This window comes from Corvus hawaiiensis, chromosome 2 (genome assembly GCF_020740725.1).
Source record: "Corvus hawaiiensis isolate bCorHaw1 chromosome 2, bCorHaw1.pri.cur, whole genome shotgun sequence".
Lineage (NCBI taxonomy): Eukaryota > Metazoa > Chordata > Aves > Passeriformes > Corvidae > Corvus > Corvus hawaiiensis.
Genome location: NC_063214.1, coordinates 89187134 through 89202568, shown reverse-complemented (window position 1 = coordinate 89202568; position 15435 = coordinate 89187134). Strand labels below are relative to the sequence as shown.

Below are 15435 nucleotides of genomic sequence, written 5' to 3'. Positions count from 1 at the left end.
ACTACTTGTACTGTCTCTTTTACATATTTTTGAAGTTCCTCATAAAACGCCATTTGGTGGTCTTACCACTGTTTTAACTGTAACTTCGTTTGTCCTATGATGTTCTCAACAACTGAAACATTAATACCTCTCACTGTGCACCTGCAGCTTCCTTCTAACAGGTCTCGGCTGTGGCTGTGCTTAAATTAACTCTGGCTGGAGCTGATCACCCTCTCTCCCCCGTGCATGCTACCATGTTGCTCATTTTGTTGAATATAAACACAGATTTTTGGAATCAAGAACTGTATCTTTTTCCATCATTTGAAGATCCCCTGTTCTGGGGACATCCATGATGACAGGAAAACATCAGGCATTCTTGACCATTTGTACATAAAGCACCACCTGCACATACCTTCTCCTGAACCAACCTCTCCCAGAGGACAGAGAGGCAAGGCAGCCCACATGCCCAAATAGACACTGCTTTTACAAATGTGGAGGAAAGGGAAGTTCCGTTGTGACTTCTTCACACTACCTGTTGTAAATGAAAAACTTACTCCCTGGATTGCATTTTGCAGTCCAGTGAGAGGTCTGGTAACTTTAGGCCTGTATGTGCTGCAACAACTGTGATGTATCTCAGTTGGATTTTAAACTGCGGATTTTTGCTCTTGGAATGTTACATGTTCCCATGTTAGTGTACCTCCGTCTGCAGGTGGAACAGCTGTCTGTTCCCACCCTGCTGTGTGAGGGTAACCCACCAAGTGACTGCCAAGCGAGCCTGTGGCAGTGCATTTTCTCTCCAGGCAGCTCCAAGAATCAGCACGTAATGGTTTGCCATCTTTGCAGGCCTGTGGAGTTAGTTTCTGATGGATCATCTTGTGTCAGCCGTGCACTCGAGTGCGCAGTGGGTGACTCAGCTGCCCACTGAGGCCTCGGTGCTGCTTTGATCCTAGGGTTCAAAGATTATTGTGTGCAAGTTACTGTTTCCCCTCTTTTAATCATGCAGGGGTCTGTCTTGGCAGCTGGAAAAAAAAGGAGATTTAAGCAGCCCCACTTCAGTGTGGATGAGCATGAGGCAGTGAAGGAAGCTGGGCCTTGTTCTTTGTGGAACGTCTATATCCTTCATTTACTTTGTGCTACAAGGCAATCTCAAACACAGTATTGAGAAAGCTTGAGTTGAGGTAGATGATGAATGTGGCAAGTTCAGGGTTCTGATCTCACTAAAGTCACAAATCTGGTGATACCCGCAGCTCAGGCACCGTGCTGTTGGGCTGCTGTGGTTGATTGCTAATGGAGATCCAGAGATGCAGCAGAAAATAAGTGGGCGTAAACACAGATAAGCTCCCTCTGCCATCACTGTTGAGGTTTTGTACCTGTCCTCACCCTCATACCACCACAATGGCAGTAGGGTGATTGCCAGCACAACACAAAATACCAAACTGATCTTTTTTATCTTGCTGCATTAGAAAAGTAAGAGCAATAGCTTGTACAGGCATGAAAAATCAGGTCAGAGATTAGTTTATCACAGCTGGCCAGGAGGCACCCATGAGACGCAGGGAGGACATGGCTGCTGGAGCCCCTCTTCCTCCATGCTGTGCATGGGTGGCACTGGGCAAAGGTCTGAATAACGTATTTCTTTGTGCTTGTGAGTGTGGGAGCAGAGGCAGGTAAAATAAGCTGCTGCAGACATTTTACAAATGAATGCCACCTCCCCCTTCTGTAAAAGCATCTGCTCGGCTTTGCTACACAGGTTTCATGGGCTTCACATGAGCAGGAAGAGCCAAGTCTGCCAGGAGAGTTGCATTTTTAATGTTGCCGAAATGCCCTGGGAGCGCGTCTCTGCGCAGCCTCCAGTGCAGAGGCTGTAGCTGCTTCCCGCGCCCCAGCCCCGAGGAGCCCAAACTGGTGCTGCCGGCATATTTTGACTTGAGTCCCATGACAGAGCACTGGATCTGGCAAACTGGAGCTGAGCCGTTGCCGGTTCCCTCAATTAGGAAGGCTTCCTGACTTTTGTTTAATCCCTCGCTTATTAATGGCGCTCACCTCTTTGATCAAAGACCAGCACTGATTTCAATTAGGGTTGAGCAAGAACCCAGTGACAGGAAAGGCTGTATCAGGAGGAGCAGCTGCTGTGCCCTGAAGGGTTTCTTCACCCTCATGACCAAAATCTATAGTCATAGGTGAAGCGTAGTTATTCCAAACCAAGCTGGAGAAAGCTCTTGTAATCCTTTGCTGGCAAAATAGCTCTGCTGAAATAAAAGCAGGCGGCACTGACTGCTTGGGGAGCTCCAGTTCTTCCCATCTCGAGCACAGGGGAGGGACCAGGCCCTTCCTACAAAAGGGCGAAACCCGAAAAGATAAGCCTTTTGGCTTCACTTTTGGACAACACTGTCGAGTGTGATATCGCTGGGGTGAGTAGCTATGCCTGTATCTGCCCAGGGTTTTTAATACCTGTGTCTTCGTTAACTCTAACCATGCCTGTTGTCATCTCCAAGATGGAGACAGTGGCAGATGTGCATAAAAACTTGAAGAAATCAGGACAACCAAATAACAGGCAAAGTTGAGTTTCTAGTGCAATGAATGACGGGATGGAGCCTCAAGGGGAATAAGTAACGCAAGTATATTTTGGGGAGTTGTGGGGGAAAAAGTGAAGCGATGGATTTACTAAATATTTGCAAAGCCACAGGGGCAAATTCCCAGCTATTGTCTGAGCACATGCCTGTGGGGAACAGAAGACAAGTACAATTATTTAAATACAACATTATATCGTGCAATAATGCCTTGATACTCTCCTGACTACTCTATGTTGATAAAAACTAGGGACTATAAAAAGAATTGGTAAGAGTTGCATCAGAGGATACCAAAGCAACGGGAAAGGAGAGAGGAAGCCACACCAGAAGGAGACAGGATGGTTGGGTGTCAACCAGAGGTACAGGGGTGCGTGGCTGCCTTTGGCCAACTTCACCAGAAACTTCTGCTTTGCAACCCAGCAACATTAGAAACAAACAAAGTGCATGGCAAGGCCAGGCTCTTTATGTTGTGGAAACAATTAAAAGAATAGCTGCCTGGCTAGCAAATACATGCACCTGCTACTGCAGAGTTGCACCATTCAACAACACCCACAAAACCTCCTAAAGTCGGTCTCTTCCTAAAGTGACCGACTTCTGGAAAGGCAGACATGGGGGATGTTGAAATGGCAGGGTGGAAGATGTGATACTTGTGTTGGTAGCCTAGAAGTGGTCAGGGTAGGAATAAGAGATGGTACCAAATGTGGCAGGGGCATCCTCAGAGCATTTGCAGCCACCTGAATAAATTAGAGAGTCGTGTTCTGGTATAATTTTCCCAGCTGCTGTCCTTCCTATGCCACTGGTGATTCAGCATCCAAGCTGCTCACCCAGAAAGCTGTATGTTTGGTGTTTCCAGTTGCGGCAAGGTGAATTCTTTGTCCCTCTGCCTGGCTTGGTTTTACTTTGCTGCAGCCTGTGGTGAGGAAGTCAATCAAGTCACCAGAAGAGAAGAGCTGTCTGTAAAATGTGGTTTTCTCCTCCAAAATCCATTTAGAGAAAATGCTTTGGGAAATATTTTGCAGAAAAAAGGATAACTTACATATTTCACTCATTTTTCTTTTCAATTGAAAATTAATTTTCAGTGAAAATTATCATAACCCAGAATTTTCTTTTTGAGTATGTCTTCCAGCTGAAAATGCTGTGAAAAAAAAAAAGCATATTGTTCTACTTGAATGTCCCTTCAAAGTTATCATCTAGGTTAAAAGAAGGAAAGCAGAGAGTAATGTGATAATTTCTCTGAGAGCAAGCAGAGACTGGGTGTTTGTGCTCAGATGGGATGGAGCCACTGGAGGCCAAGGAAGTCTGAGAAGGTTCCTCAAGGCACCCAGAATCACTTTGCTTGTAATACAGTGATTTTAGAAGGAGTTTGACTTGGAAATATTACTGGCTTTTTCCCTAGAAATGTTTGAATTTGTCTCTGTCTTAGGGCTGTAATTTTTTAATCTCTGAATGCGGATTGATGGCGACTATGATAGGATAATACGTCCATCCTGTCTACTTGCTTATCAGGGAAACATGTTCATCCTGTGAATCATTTGAACATCAAATTAAAAAGTTCATCAAAATCTTTCATGAGTAAAGAAATGCATTGTTCCTGCATGCTGGATTGGGGCTGATTCCTCCCAAGTGGCTTCTGCCCTCACTGAGTGTGGCCCTGTCACCAAAACTCTGGTGATTGCTCTGGCTCACTGCCTGGCTTGGACTCTGTCCCCATGGCAAGCCTGCCTTGTCCCCACCTTTCTGGCCCTGCCATCTCCTACCTCTGCTGAGCAGGGCTGGGTGGGAGAAGCACTTGGCATCTTCCACTTTGCCTCCCACAGACAACAAAAAGAAGGCAAATGCCAAAGAAAGGAGAAAATAAAAGCCAGGCAAGACATCGCCATCCTGCAGCATCCATGGCAGTTGCTGAGACTTCCTGGCAAAAGTCCTTCCCTGTGTGTGCTACAGGCAGCAGCTTGGAGCTCTTTGCCAAAGTGGGATCAGGCTTTGCATGCTTGAGGTGAGGAGCCTTGTGACTTCACACACAAGAAGGTTGTGGCACAGCTGGGAGTAGGAGCCAAGTCTTAATGATGATAATAAGCCTTAATCACAACAATATTTTTTTCCTTATCAGAGTACTACAGAACCCTACCCTGCATCTTTCATTAACCTTCCCTTTTTGACACCCCATATTTGGGAAGACTGGGCTAACCCTTGGGGCGACCGAATGGTGTAACGCCTCAGTTTCCCTCTCGCTCTCTCCTGACATGAGCAAAATACTGAGCAAGGATTTTTCTCTATCCCATGTCCTGCTGCTGGCACTGCAAACCAGACTATTCAGAAAGGCTTTGGTCCCTACCTCATCATTCATGTGACTGCTGACTGAATACAAAATGTAAAAGGTTACCTGCTCCATGCAGATAACATCAACTGGTGCATGTTTTTAACCGTCGCTGAAAACAGCAGCCAGTTTCATAGGACCAGTGCTGGAAAAGAGTCACCAACCCAGGTCTTGCAATATTTTCCTCAGCAGGTGCGTTGATGTGATGAACTGCAGAGTTTCGCATAGGTGTCCTCCAGCTTGGTAAAAATATTCAGCTGTTTGACTGAGGGGAAAAGGGTTCTTAAAGTTGGTTTATGCAGATGGTTTCCTGACTGTACATTAAAAGTTTTAGCTGTCTGCCTGCTTATTCAAAGGTTCAGCTTGACATCAAAAATGAAATGATGTGTGTTTGCATGGGAGGGAGAGAGGGAGGGAAACAGCAAAAAAAATTTTAAGGCCAGTCATTCATTTGTATTTTACCTGTATCTTTTTAGGGGTACTGAAATGATCAACTTTTGTCCAGATCATTTGAAAAGGGATGTGGACTGAGGTCTACAAATGCTGTTTTCAAACAGCTACCAGAGAGAGGGTTTAGTTTCCAGAGCAGACAGGATGTTTTTACATTAGTTTTTTATTCCTAACAGGAATTTTTTCTTATGGTCTCCAAATTCTGGTAACTTTTACCAGTTAAACAGTTTAACTTGGAAAATGTTTCAGTGACACCTGTCCATCCCGTAGTCTCCATAAGGGGTTTAGGCATGAGTCCAGGAGGCTGCAAAGCCAACAAAATGTTTGAAAGAGGATATAGGCAGGGTGAATGTGATGATGTTTTTTTTCCAGGGATTTCGTTTTGGGAGACTACAAAAGGATTTGGTGATTTTTGCTTGGAATTTCTCTTGTCTTTCCTTGCACATCCATCTCTGATGGGTCAGTGCTGTACCAAGCAGGGTACGAGGTGCCACAAATAAAGGTTCCAGGTGGCAGGATGGCTGGGGACTGATTATGCTGGGGTATTTTGAACGAGGTTTTTTTGGGGTCATTTCCTCATTTTTCTCTCTGAGATACTGTATTTGGTGAAACGCTACTGCTGCATAGTTCCACGGGGTGTCAGCAGGGAGGGCATGGCAGGAGGTGGCTCATTGAGCAGAGTGGGGACATGGACTGGACAGGACAAGGGCTGAGTCCCTCCCAGCTTGTGTGGACTCTTTTGGAGGGCAATGCTGCCACTTAGGGTTGGATGGTCCTTCCTGTTAAAAGCCTCCATTTTCAGCTGCTTGTAAAGATTAGTGAAACCTCAGCTAGCAAAACACAGACATTCTCTTCTAATTGCCCTCTTCTTAAAAACAGGGAGGGGTGATGATGATTTGAGCCAAAATATTCATCAATATGAAAACTTCCACAGCTGGAGTGATACACAGGAGTTATTTCTTTGGCAGAGGGGATGGATGCTGAGGCTGAATGTGCAGTCAGGGAAGGCAGATATGCACTGAGGGTCCATGGGACAGGGCAGGTCTCTGCAGCATCCCTGGGGGGACAGGAGAGGGGAAGCAGGCAGCTGATGCAGGCAGGATGGTTTCTCCCCTGCCTGTGCCTTGCAAAACAGCTGGCAATAGTGTGATTGTGTACTCCTCATATGGCATGTGGGGTGTGTCTGTGAATCGGTATTTCACCGTGGCTTATCTGCCAGGCCCCTGTTCTGGTGTGGGCCAAGCTGGACAAGGGGGGTGTAAATGAAATGGAAAAGAAAGGTTTAATAAGGCTCGGTTGGGTCAATGAAGCAGCTGGCAAGACAAATATGCACTGGCTACTGCAGATCTGGAGGCTTTCTGCCTCTGGAGTCTTTCTGCCTCTGCAGGGACCTCACTGCTGCCGAGCTGCTGCCGAACTCTTGTTTTCCCACAGGGATGAGAACAGCTCTGTGCTTTCCAGACCATGATACAATAAAGTCAGCATTGTGTCTCCAAGCCTCGGGTCCCACATATGGCAGCCACATGACACAAAGCTTTAACCTAAGAGAAACTCACTCCTCCAGCTCAAGCATTGTTTAACAGGTTTTTGGAGGTTAAAACTTGGCATCTTGCTGTGTATCCTCATTTATACTTTAGACTGATGCTGTTTGCCTGTGTGGAGCAGCTTGCTGCCCATCCTCTTGTGGCCAGTGTTTTTTGGAAGGGAGAAGGATCTATTCGATAGCTGGGTTGTATGAATCTTACCTTGGCACTATGACTCACTGCAGGAAAGATCCCATGTCCCTCAGCCCTGGCATTTCCACTCACAGTGATCGACTGGCTCTTACCACATACTTTGAAGTGCATTAGTGCTAATTAATTATCTGGAAACCTTATCGCCAGCTCACCTACTAGGAAACAATACCCACTTGAAGACAGTAATCCCTAGGATTGATGTTATGTCAGGGATTGGCTGCCTCCCAAGAATTATCTTCCAATCTGTGGAAAAAATGTGCTGAGGCCAGTGGGTGCAGCAGTGGAGGCGGCTCTATTAGGGGTGACTGAGGCAGTGAGTGGGCCTCTTTCTTTTGTAAGAGCTGAATGACGGAGATTATTGTTCACATCCCACCCCTCAGCAAGGTCAGGGCAGGCCCAGGATCCATGTTTTGGAGGACATCAGTGGGCTCTGGACACAAACCTGATGGATTGTGCACCCTATGTGGGTGTCAGTCAGTTGTGGCTGATTGACTGATGTCCCTGTGAGTACCCTGCTGCAATGGGGATGGGGTAGCCAGGGTATGAACAACTCCTGGCAGAAGCAGGCATATGGAATGGGAGCTTCACTTGGCCCCCCAAGCAACAACTGGGGTAATTGCATCCCACAGCCTGGCATTGGGCAAAATTTGGAGTGTGCAGCAGGGGTTGGAGATGAAGCTGGGGCAGTGAGGGGGCTGATGAAGAGGAAGTGCTTGGAGGGAAAACAAAGCAGTAGAATTTCAAAGGCAGGAGCTTTCCTCAGTGTTTGCATATTCTCACTGACTCGATGTGGGAACTTGTACTTGTGCAGCGGCCTCTGTGGCAAGTAGTCGGTGCTGTGGGTGCATAAGCATCTTCCTATAGAGGAAGTCAATGCACCTGTGGTGATAGGTCAGAGCCTTGTTTTTCCACAAAAAGATTTCTGACTGATTGGTGCTGCTGCCTACTGATCCCTCCCTGTGGTCTGGGGGACCCTTAGGATCACTGATCCCCAGACAACAGCTCGGTTCCAGCTCAGGGCCATAACCCCAGCACTCCTGTGCCTGGAACCAGGTGCCTCATCAGCAGCTGTGGTTTAGGAAAGTTTTGCTAAGGAGAAGCTTTGGTGCCTTGAGCTCATTGTAGCCATGAGAACATGGAAATGTCATAGGAACCTCCTAAATTACTCTGTCATGTGAGATTTGGAGTGCTTTGCCATTTACAAACTCTGCTTTTAAACATTGTAGCCATAAAAAAATCCACACCAGGGCTTCTAATTACATCCATTATTAACTTCTCCTCAGATCATGTCTTCCTCCATCAAAATCGAGTCTGTTGTGAAGGAGAAGAACCGGATGGGAGAGTGCCCAGTCTGGGAAGAAAGGGAGAATGCACTTGTCTATGTAGACATCAACTCGCAGAAAGTTTGCCGCTGGAGCCCAGTCACCAATGAGGTGCAGAGTGTGTCTGTGGGTAAGAGTCTGTACTCACTGCTTCATCCTGGGAGTCTTCTCTGTCTCTCCCATCCCTCCCTCCTGGTAGGAGTCCTGCAGGTTGGTGGTCTCTCTTACTTTCCATGGGACCACACACCTTGTTTTCCCATAATGTGGTGCTGAGCACAGTGTGGCCTAAGCCAGCTGAGCAGAGAGGACCATGCACATGTTGCCCCAACAAGCCTAAATGGGAATGCACTTTTCATTTGGGACCTGCAGAGGAAAAGGTATAGCACTAATGGCTGTGCTGTTCTAGCAGATGGAAAAGTCCGTGGAACACAGAGCCAGAGAGATGTGCTAACAATCCCAGGGGAGAAGGATCTTGGCATCAGCTCAGCCTTTCCCCGTCAGGGATGTCCCAGTCAAGCCCAGATGCCCTCTGTGAGGGCTGAGTGATGGCCCCAGAGCTCCCCTTCATCTTCAGCTCTCTCTCACCCACAGATGCCCGTGTCGGCTCAGTGGCACTGCGGCAGTGTGGGGGCTATGTCATCGCCCTGGGGACCAGGTTTGCCTTCCTGGACTGGGACACCCAGGCAGTCACCACCATCCTCGAGCTCGAGCAAGATAAACCCAACAACAGGTTCAATGATGGGAAAGTGGATCCAAAGGGGAGGTTTTTTGCTGGTAAGTTCCTGGCAGAAATTTCCCCCAGAGCAAAGGGAAACTAATTACAGTGTATTTTATATAAGGCATTTTATTCTCTGTCTTGTGAACGCTCTGCTTGCTTATTGCCCAGTGGAGGAGGACAGGAGACTTCACATCCTCTGACCTAGATGAGGACAGATGCTGTTGACAAGGGCCATCTGACAGGAAGGCTCTCCTACTTGGTGGATGGTGTTTTTCAAACAACTGCCTCCATGGAAGATGAAAAGCCAGTGAGGGGCTCATAGAGGTGGGAATTTTTCTGGAGACGTAGAGAAGGACGCAGCTTCTAGAGCAGAATATGAACTGCAGCTTGCACCTTTTACATGCAGCCTCTCTTGGTTAGCCTGTGGAAAACAAGGGAGATCCTCAGCCTCCTGAAGGCAAGAAGGAGGTTTAGGTTGTGTATTATGTAAAAGGTCTTCACCCGCAGGATAGTCAGGCCCTGGAACAGTCATGGCACCAAGCCTGACAGAGTTCAAGAACAGTTTGGACAACGCTGTCAGGCACATGGTGTGCACCTGTATTTTAAAGCCATGGCCCATTTAAATCATGAAAGTAGCCTACAAAGACCAACAACAAAACCAGCATATGATGCCTGCCTGCATCTTGGCTTTCGCTGTAAGCAAAACCTCAACCCCCTGGCATGTCCTGGTGGTCCTTTGGGTCTTTGATGTCTATGACTTAAACCTCGTGGCAATGCAGAGACATCCTTTCATTGGCCAGGATCAGCTCTCTGGGAGGCAGCTGCTCCTGATCTGCTCCTTTTCCTCTTTCGCATCAATCTGACAGGACCTATTAGTCCCTTTCATCATAGAATTGTAGAATTGTAGAATCATAGAATGGTTTGGGTTGAAAGGGACCTTAAATATGATCTGGTTCCAACCCCCCTGCCATGGGCAGAGACACCTTTCACTGGACCAGGTTGCTCAAAGCCCCATCCAACCTGGCCTTGAACACTTCCAAGCATGGGACATCCACAACCTCTCTGGGCAACCTGTTCCTGTGCCTCACCACACTCACAGCAAAGAATTTTTCCTAAAAATCTCTTCTTTTTAGGAAGAAAAGAAAAAAAACCACAATCCTGTGATTCTCCTTAGGACCTCTTGGTAACACTTAGAGAAGGTTTTTGATCCAACACGAGGAGCAAGCTTCTACTTTCTAACCAGTGCTCCCACTTCCATTTCAGGTACGATGGCTGAAGAGACGGCACCAGGGGTCCGAGCGAGGCGGCAAGGAGCTCTTTATACCCTCTTCCCTGACCATTCAGTAATAAAACAGTTAGACCAGTTGGACATCTCCAATGGTCTGGACTGGTCCCTGGACCACAGGACCTTCTTTCACATCGACAGCCTGTCATATGCTGTCCATGCCTTCAGCTATGACGTGCACACTGGAAAGATCGGTACTCATGCTTTTAAATTCGGTGACAAGTAGTGCTACTGCTCTGCCTGCAGCAGGACCTGGGCCTGTGAGATGCAGTGATTTATTTGACAGATCTCATATTTTCTGGTTACAGCTTGTCAGCAGGCTGATTGTGATATTTCTCAATTTAGTTACTCACCAGGTGTATTTGGTGAACAAACTTGACAGTCTTTCAGCTTACTTACATCTAGAGAGATGGCTCAGACCTATTCAAGGAGTTGCAGGGAAGAAGCCATTTACACTGCAGAATGAGAAAGAGCTTTTAGGATGCTATTTATTCTTGAGTGCCATCTACTGGAGTTACTTTGATTGTACTAGCTCCATAAATACAAGTGGAGAACGTGCTTGTGTATGTATCACAGAAAGGTATTTGAAGGATCAAGCTGTCATTATGATGTAGGTTTCCCAACCAAGTTTCTGAAATTGAGATGTTTTAAAATCTAACTTAAATTCATTTTATGGATAAACATTTTTTATTATATCTGCAAGAAAGAAAATTTAAGTGTAAGCAAAATGGATATAATCTCATTTCAAAACTTTTTGAAATATTTTCATGCTGTATCAGCCTTATATGCTTCACAGGAATTTAAAAGGCTCAACTGCCTTTGTACTTTAAAGAGTGCAAGCTTTGGGTAATCACAGATAAAAATCACACAAATTAATTACATTCACTCAGATTTCATTTTGTTGAGAACATCTATTTCTACAGATTTTAGGATATGAGGTTTCTAAAGATGATATAATGCAACTTTTTCCCCTGAAAATATAAAAAAGTAATATGTTTGAGCTTCCTAGGCTTGGCTTTATGCTCACAACTGTCTCTTCCTTGGGTAGTGTAATGGCCAGAAGGTGCTGGGTGGGTCAGAGCAGGTGGTCCACAGCCCGTGGACCCTGCTCCATGGACCATACGTGCCCACCAACACATCTGCACTGTGTCCTAGACCATGAGCAGTTGGTGTCCAGGCTTAATCAAAACTGGTTGCTTGGATGGCCATTAAAAAGTAAAGTTTTTGATCTTTAGCTGGGAGAGATTGCTTATCACCGATGTTTAAACCCAGGTGATTATTTATGTGACATATACAGGCTGCCATGACCAATGAAAGTCCAGGAAAAGTTACTGCACTTGCAGCAGTTGTGTTATGGCAGGCAGCAGGTGGGTTAACAAGAGAGATGGGGGCATTTTGTTCTCTTCTCTTGGTAGAATAACAGGAGCACTAATTCGGTACAATCCCAGACACAAATGGCAGTGCTGGGGACTTGTCTCAGCCAGGCTGAATCAGGCTTTTAACACATTTAAAATGCGTATGTTATGTACATTTTGCAGCATGTCTTTCTCCCAGAAAATGAATGTAGATGTTTGCAAGAGCATGGAAGATGTTAGACTGGGAACTGATACAGAATGGGTAGCAGCCCACATAACATCAGCTTTGTAACTCTTCCTGCAGCCTGCCCCAAACTTTTGTACCATCTGGAAAAGGAGGAGCAAATGCCAGACGGGATGTGCATAGATGCGGAAGGGAAGCTCTGGGTGGCCTGTATTGATGGCGGCAGAGTCATTCGCATAGACCCAGAGACAGGTGAGACCTCCACCAGTTTGTGCATACAAACCTGAGGGGAATGGCAGCAGGAAGAACAGTTTGAAAGTGATATAAGAAGGCGAAATTTGTTGCCCACTTCTGCCCCATGGGTTGCCAAGACCGTTGCTGGTTCAGGCTCTGGTCATGTAAAGAGTGCAGCTCCCTGGGCTGCCTCCCAGTGTCAGGTACCCCTGCTTCCACTGTTTGCTGATGGACTGCACACTCTTCTTAATAATACCACTACCAAAAAAACCACACCAAAAATACTGCGTATAAAATTTCTCAGTGTTGAAATGTTTAACTGGGAAATGCTTTAAGTAAAAACATCCATCCCAGGTCAGGTGTCCCTGCCCTCTTGGCCTCCCACACTGTACTGCTTCATTTGGAGAAAAGGAAATGAAGCTTCGCAGATGCAGGGGAGTGGCTGAAAAATAGTTAGGGATGAGTTAGATGAAATAATTTGATTTCCCCACAAACTGTCCTTCAGGATATGGTCTGTCTGAAGGTGAGGTGCCTTCTGAGTAAATGTCACATCTGTGCCATGTGCACTACTAGTACATTCATAATTACATGCTTCCTAGAAAATGAACATTAGAAAACACTTGCACATTTTTCCTAGGAAAAAGAATCCAAACTGTGAGGCTGCCTACTCCGAGGATCACCTCTTGCTGCTTCGGTGGAAAAGACTACTCAGAAATGTATGTGACTTCTGCATATGATGGACTGGACGAGGCCACCTTAGCCAAGGAACCTCACGCAGGAGAGATTTTCAAGGTGAGCAGATTTTTTTCTTTCCTTCTGTACATCAGACCTGACAAGTCTCATGTTCTGAGAGTGAGGTGGCCCTGGCTGCCCTTGCTCATCCCACTCGCCTCATGAACTGCTCCAGGTGCGTTGCTTGTCCCCCAGCCAGGCACAGCTGCTTTTGCAGAGCTGCTCATGCACTTGGAAGGAAGATTTGGAGAAATACAAGTAATAGTGTTGTTAGCTGGGTTGGCCAGCTTGGCTGGTCAGGATCTGAAGGCAGTCAGTGGGTATGGATCTGCCATACGGATAGCATATTCTGTAATATACTGTAAGGAATTGCTTTTATCTCTTAATATACTTCCATCACTTTTGGAAATTTCATTCTCTTACTTCTCAGTTTTTAATTGTGCCAGGAAATCTAAAGGTTTACAGAACATATTTCTCCTGTAAAGATTAAATGCTTAAATTCACCAGGGCAAAATTTTGCATCTCAATCTGAAAACTTCTGGGATTTTTTTTGGTCTGTTAAAAATGACTGCTACTTTTTGAGAAACATTTTTGTCCAGGGCTATTGAGTCTGAAACTTGTTTCTCTCTTCATTCTTTTTTCCACTCCATTAGCAAAAAGCACATCACATAAAATGCCGTTCTTACTCAGCAATTGCCATCAACCCAAACCAAACTCTTTTATCTGTTTGGCAACAGGATGAAGATGTTACAGGAGGGATGGAGATCTATTCTAGGATCTGGGACACTCCAGTTGAAAGCTGTGCTTAGAGCAGATTTCTCATGGCTGAGACCTGATATATTGCTCAAGCAGTATAGTTTAGAAGCCCACAGGAGGATTAAATGAGTGTTGTCTTTTGTTTGTTCTTGAGTTCTCCAGTCCCACAAGGGAATTGGTATTTTCCAAATTCACATTTGTCTTGCATGGACAAAGCATGTTAAAAATTACTATGAGTCATTTTGAAGATAAGGACTACATGTAAGGGCCACAGATAACATTTAAATTAGCAAAATTATTTAGTGGTGCAAGATAATCTTAGTGATTTTAATGAGTTTGAAAGAACTCCAAGTAATGACTCTTTCTGGGCTCCTCTTGAAGCAGGGGACTCTCCACATAGGAGTCTGTTGCTATGATACTTGTTCTACAATGTTTGAATGTTTTCATTATACGCAGTTGGAGATTTATCTGTTTTCTTTCTCTTATCTTTTAATTTTAAATTTTTTTAAAACAGATAACAGGCCTGGGTGTGAAAGGGATCCCACAGAATCTCTATGCTGCTTGAACCTTGACACTAAACAGCAAAGAAGAAATGCTTCCATCTTGCAGCAGCTCTGACTAGGAGAAGTCAAATGAACTACAGAATTTATTTGTGTGAGGATTTCTAAGCCCACATTTGTGAGTGTGCATGTTTGGAGTTGAAGATATTTCTTCTTCTGTGGGCCTATGGCTTGCTGCAATAGGTTAGAGAGGTAAAGTTAATCTGTGTTACACCTTGATAGCTTTTGTGACTTACCCTAAACCTCTTAGTGCTCAAGTGTAGTTTTGTTGAACTTTCTGATGACCAGCTCTGGAATTTCAAGTCTGTGCAGTTCCCAAAGCAGAATCTGACTCCTCATGTTACAGTGATATACCAGCAATGATACAGCAGATTCAGCAGATTTTAATAAACATTTTAAAAGTGGTGCCTTGAGCTGGACTGTTCCTCTGCTGTGGGACTCCCCCGAGGTGTTGTTTTTTTTTTTTTTTTTTTTGATGATCAGACCTATTTGTAGTATCCAGGTTCCATTTTTACATCCTCATTAGCCTTTTTCCAGGCTGTCCTGTCTTTAGGACACCACTTAGGCTGCTGAAAATAAACTATGCAACTATACTTAAAAAAATGCTTACAGATGTTTTGTCTCTGCATTCAGATGTTACCATGAAAATGCTGACTGGCCACACACAGTCAGTGCACACACAGGCTGTGAACCACCAGGACGGCCCGGGCTACCAAACACGGATGCTCGGTGGAGTTGTCCTCTCAGGGGCGACATTTACACCCACACACACAGACTTCCCTTTGCTTTACACGTCTCTTAATGTGCGCACAGCCTCACCATCTTGTTCCCCTTTCTTCTGGTGCTCTTCCTCTCCTGTTTCAAGTATTTTCCTCCTTTTTCCCTTTAGATCTTCCCCTCCCTTCTCCTCCAGAAAGCACAACATCAAAGTGTATTTTTAGAGGCTGCTTAAATAATGACCCAGCGCTACCCTGGACTCACTGAACTGCTGTGATCCTTTCAGGATTTAAGAATGCTGGAGACCTGTAGATATGCAGTCAAATCTAGCCTTTGCATTGAGTTTGCTGTCTTTTTGCTGCCTGGAAAGATATACAGCATATAATACATTTTCAGATCTTTAATGCTGATACTTCATAATGTTACAAAGAAGGCAATAATATGCATCATTTACCAGACCAGATGTTTCAGTGTTTTCCTCTGAGGTATTTGACATTTTCACCCCTGCCATTCAAAGCCCTCA

The 15435-nt window shown here is 45.4% G+C and overlaps 1 protein-coding gene across 2 annotated transcripts; it reads left to right on the top strand.

The window, feature by feature from the left end:
- The first annotated feature begins 51 nt into the window (after positions 1 to 51).
- LOC125336232 (regucalcin-like) lies at positions 52 to 14600 on the top strand. Of its 2 annotated transcripts, none has more exons than XM_048324583.1 (7): positions 52 to 2387; positions 8333 to 8501; positions 8963 to 9145; positions 10353 to 10568; positions 12034 to 12165; positions 12785 to 12939; positions 14150 to 14600. In XM_048324583.1, the coding sequence occupies exons 2-7, from the start codon at positions 8336 to 8338 to the stop codon at positions 14198 to 14200; spliced, it is 903 nt and encodes a 300-aa protein (XP_048180540.1). In that variant the 5' UTR covers positions 52 to 2387; positions 8333 to 8335; the 3' UTR covers positions 14201 to 14600. The 2 variants fall into 2 exon arrangements, with proteins under 2 accessions (XP_048180540.1, XP_048180531.1); XM_048324574.1 differs by lacking the exon at positions 52 to 2387 and adding an exon at positions 3676 to 5055.
- The last annotated feature ends 835 nt before the right edge of the window (positions 14601 to 15435 follow it).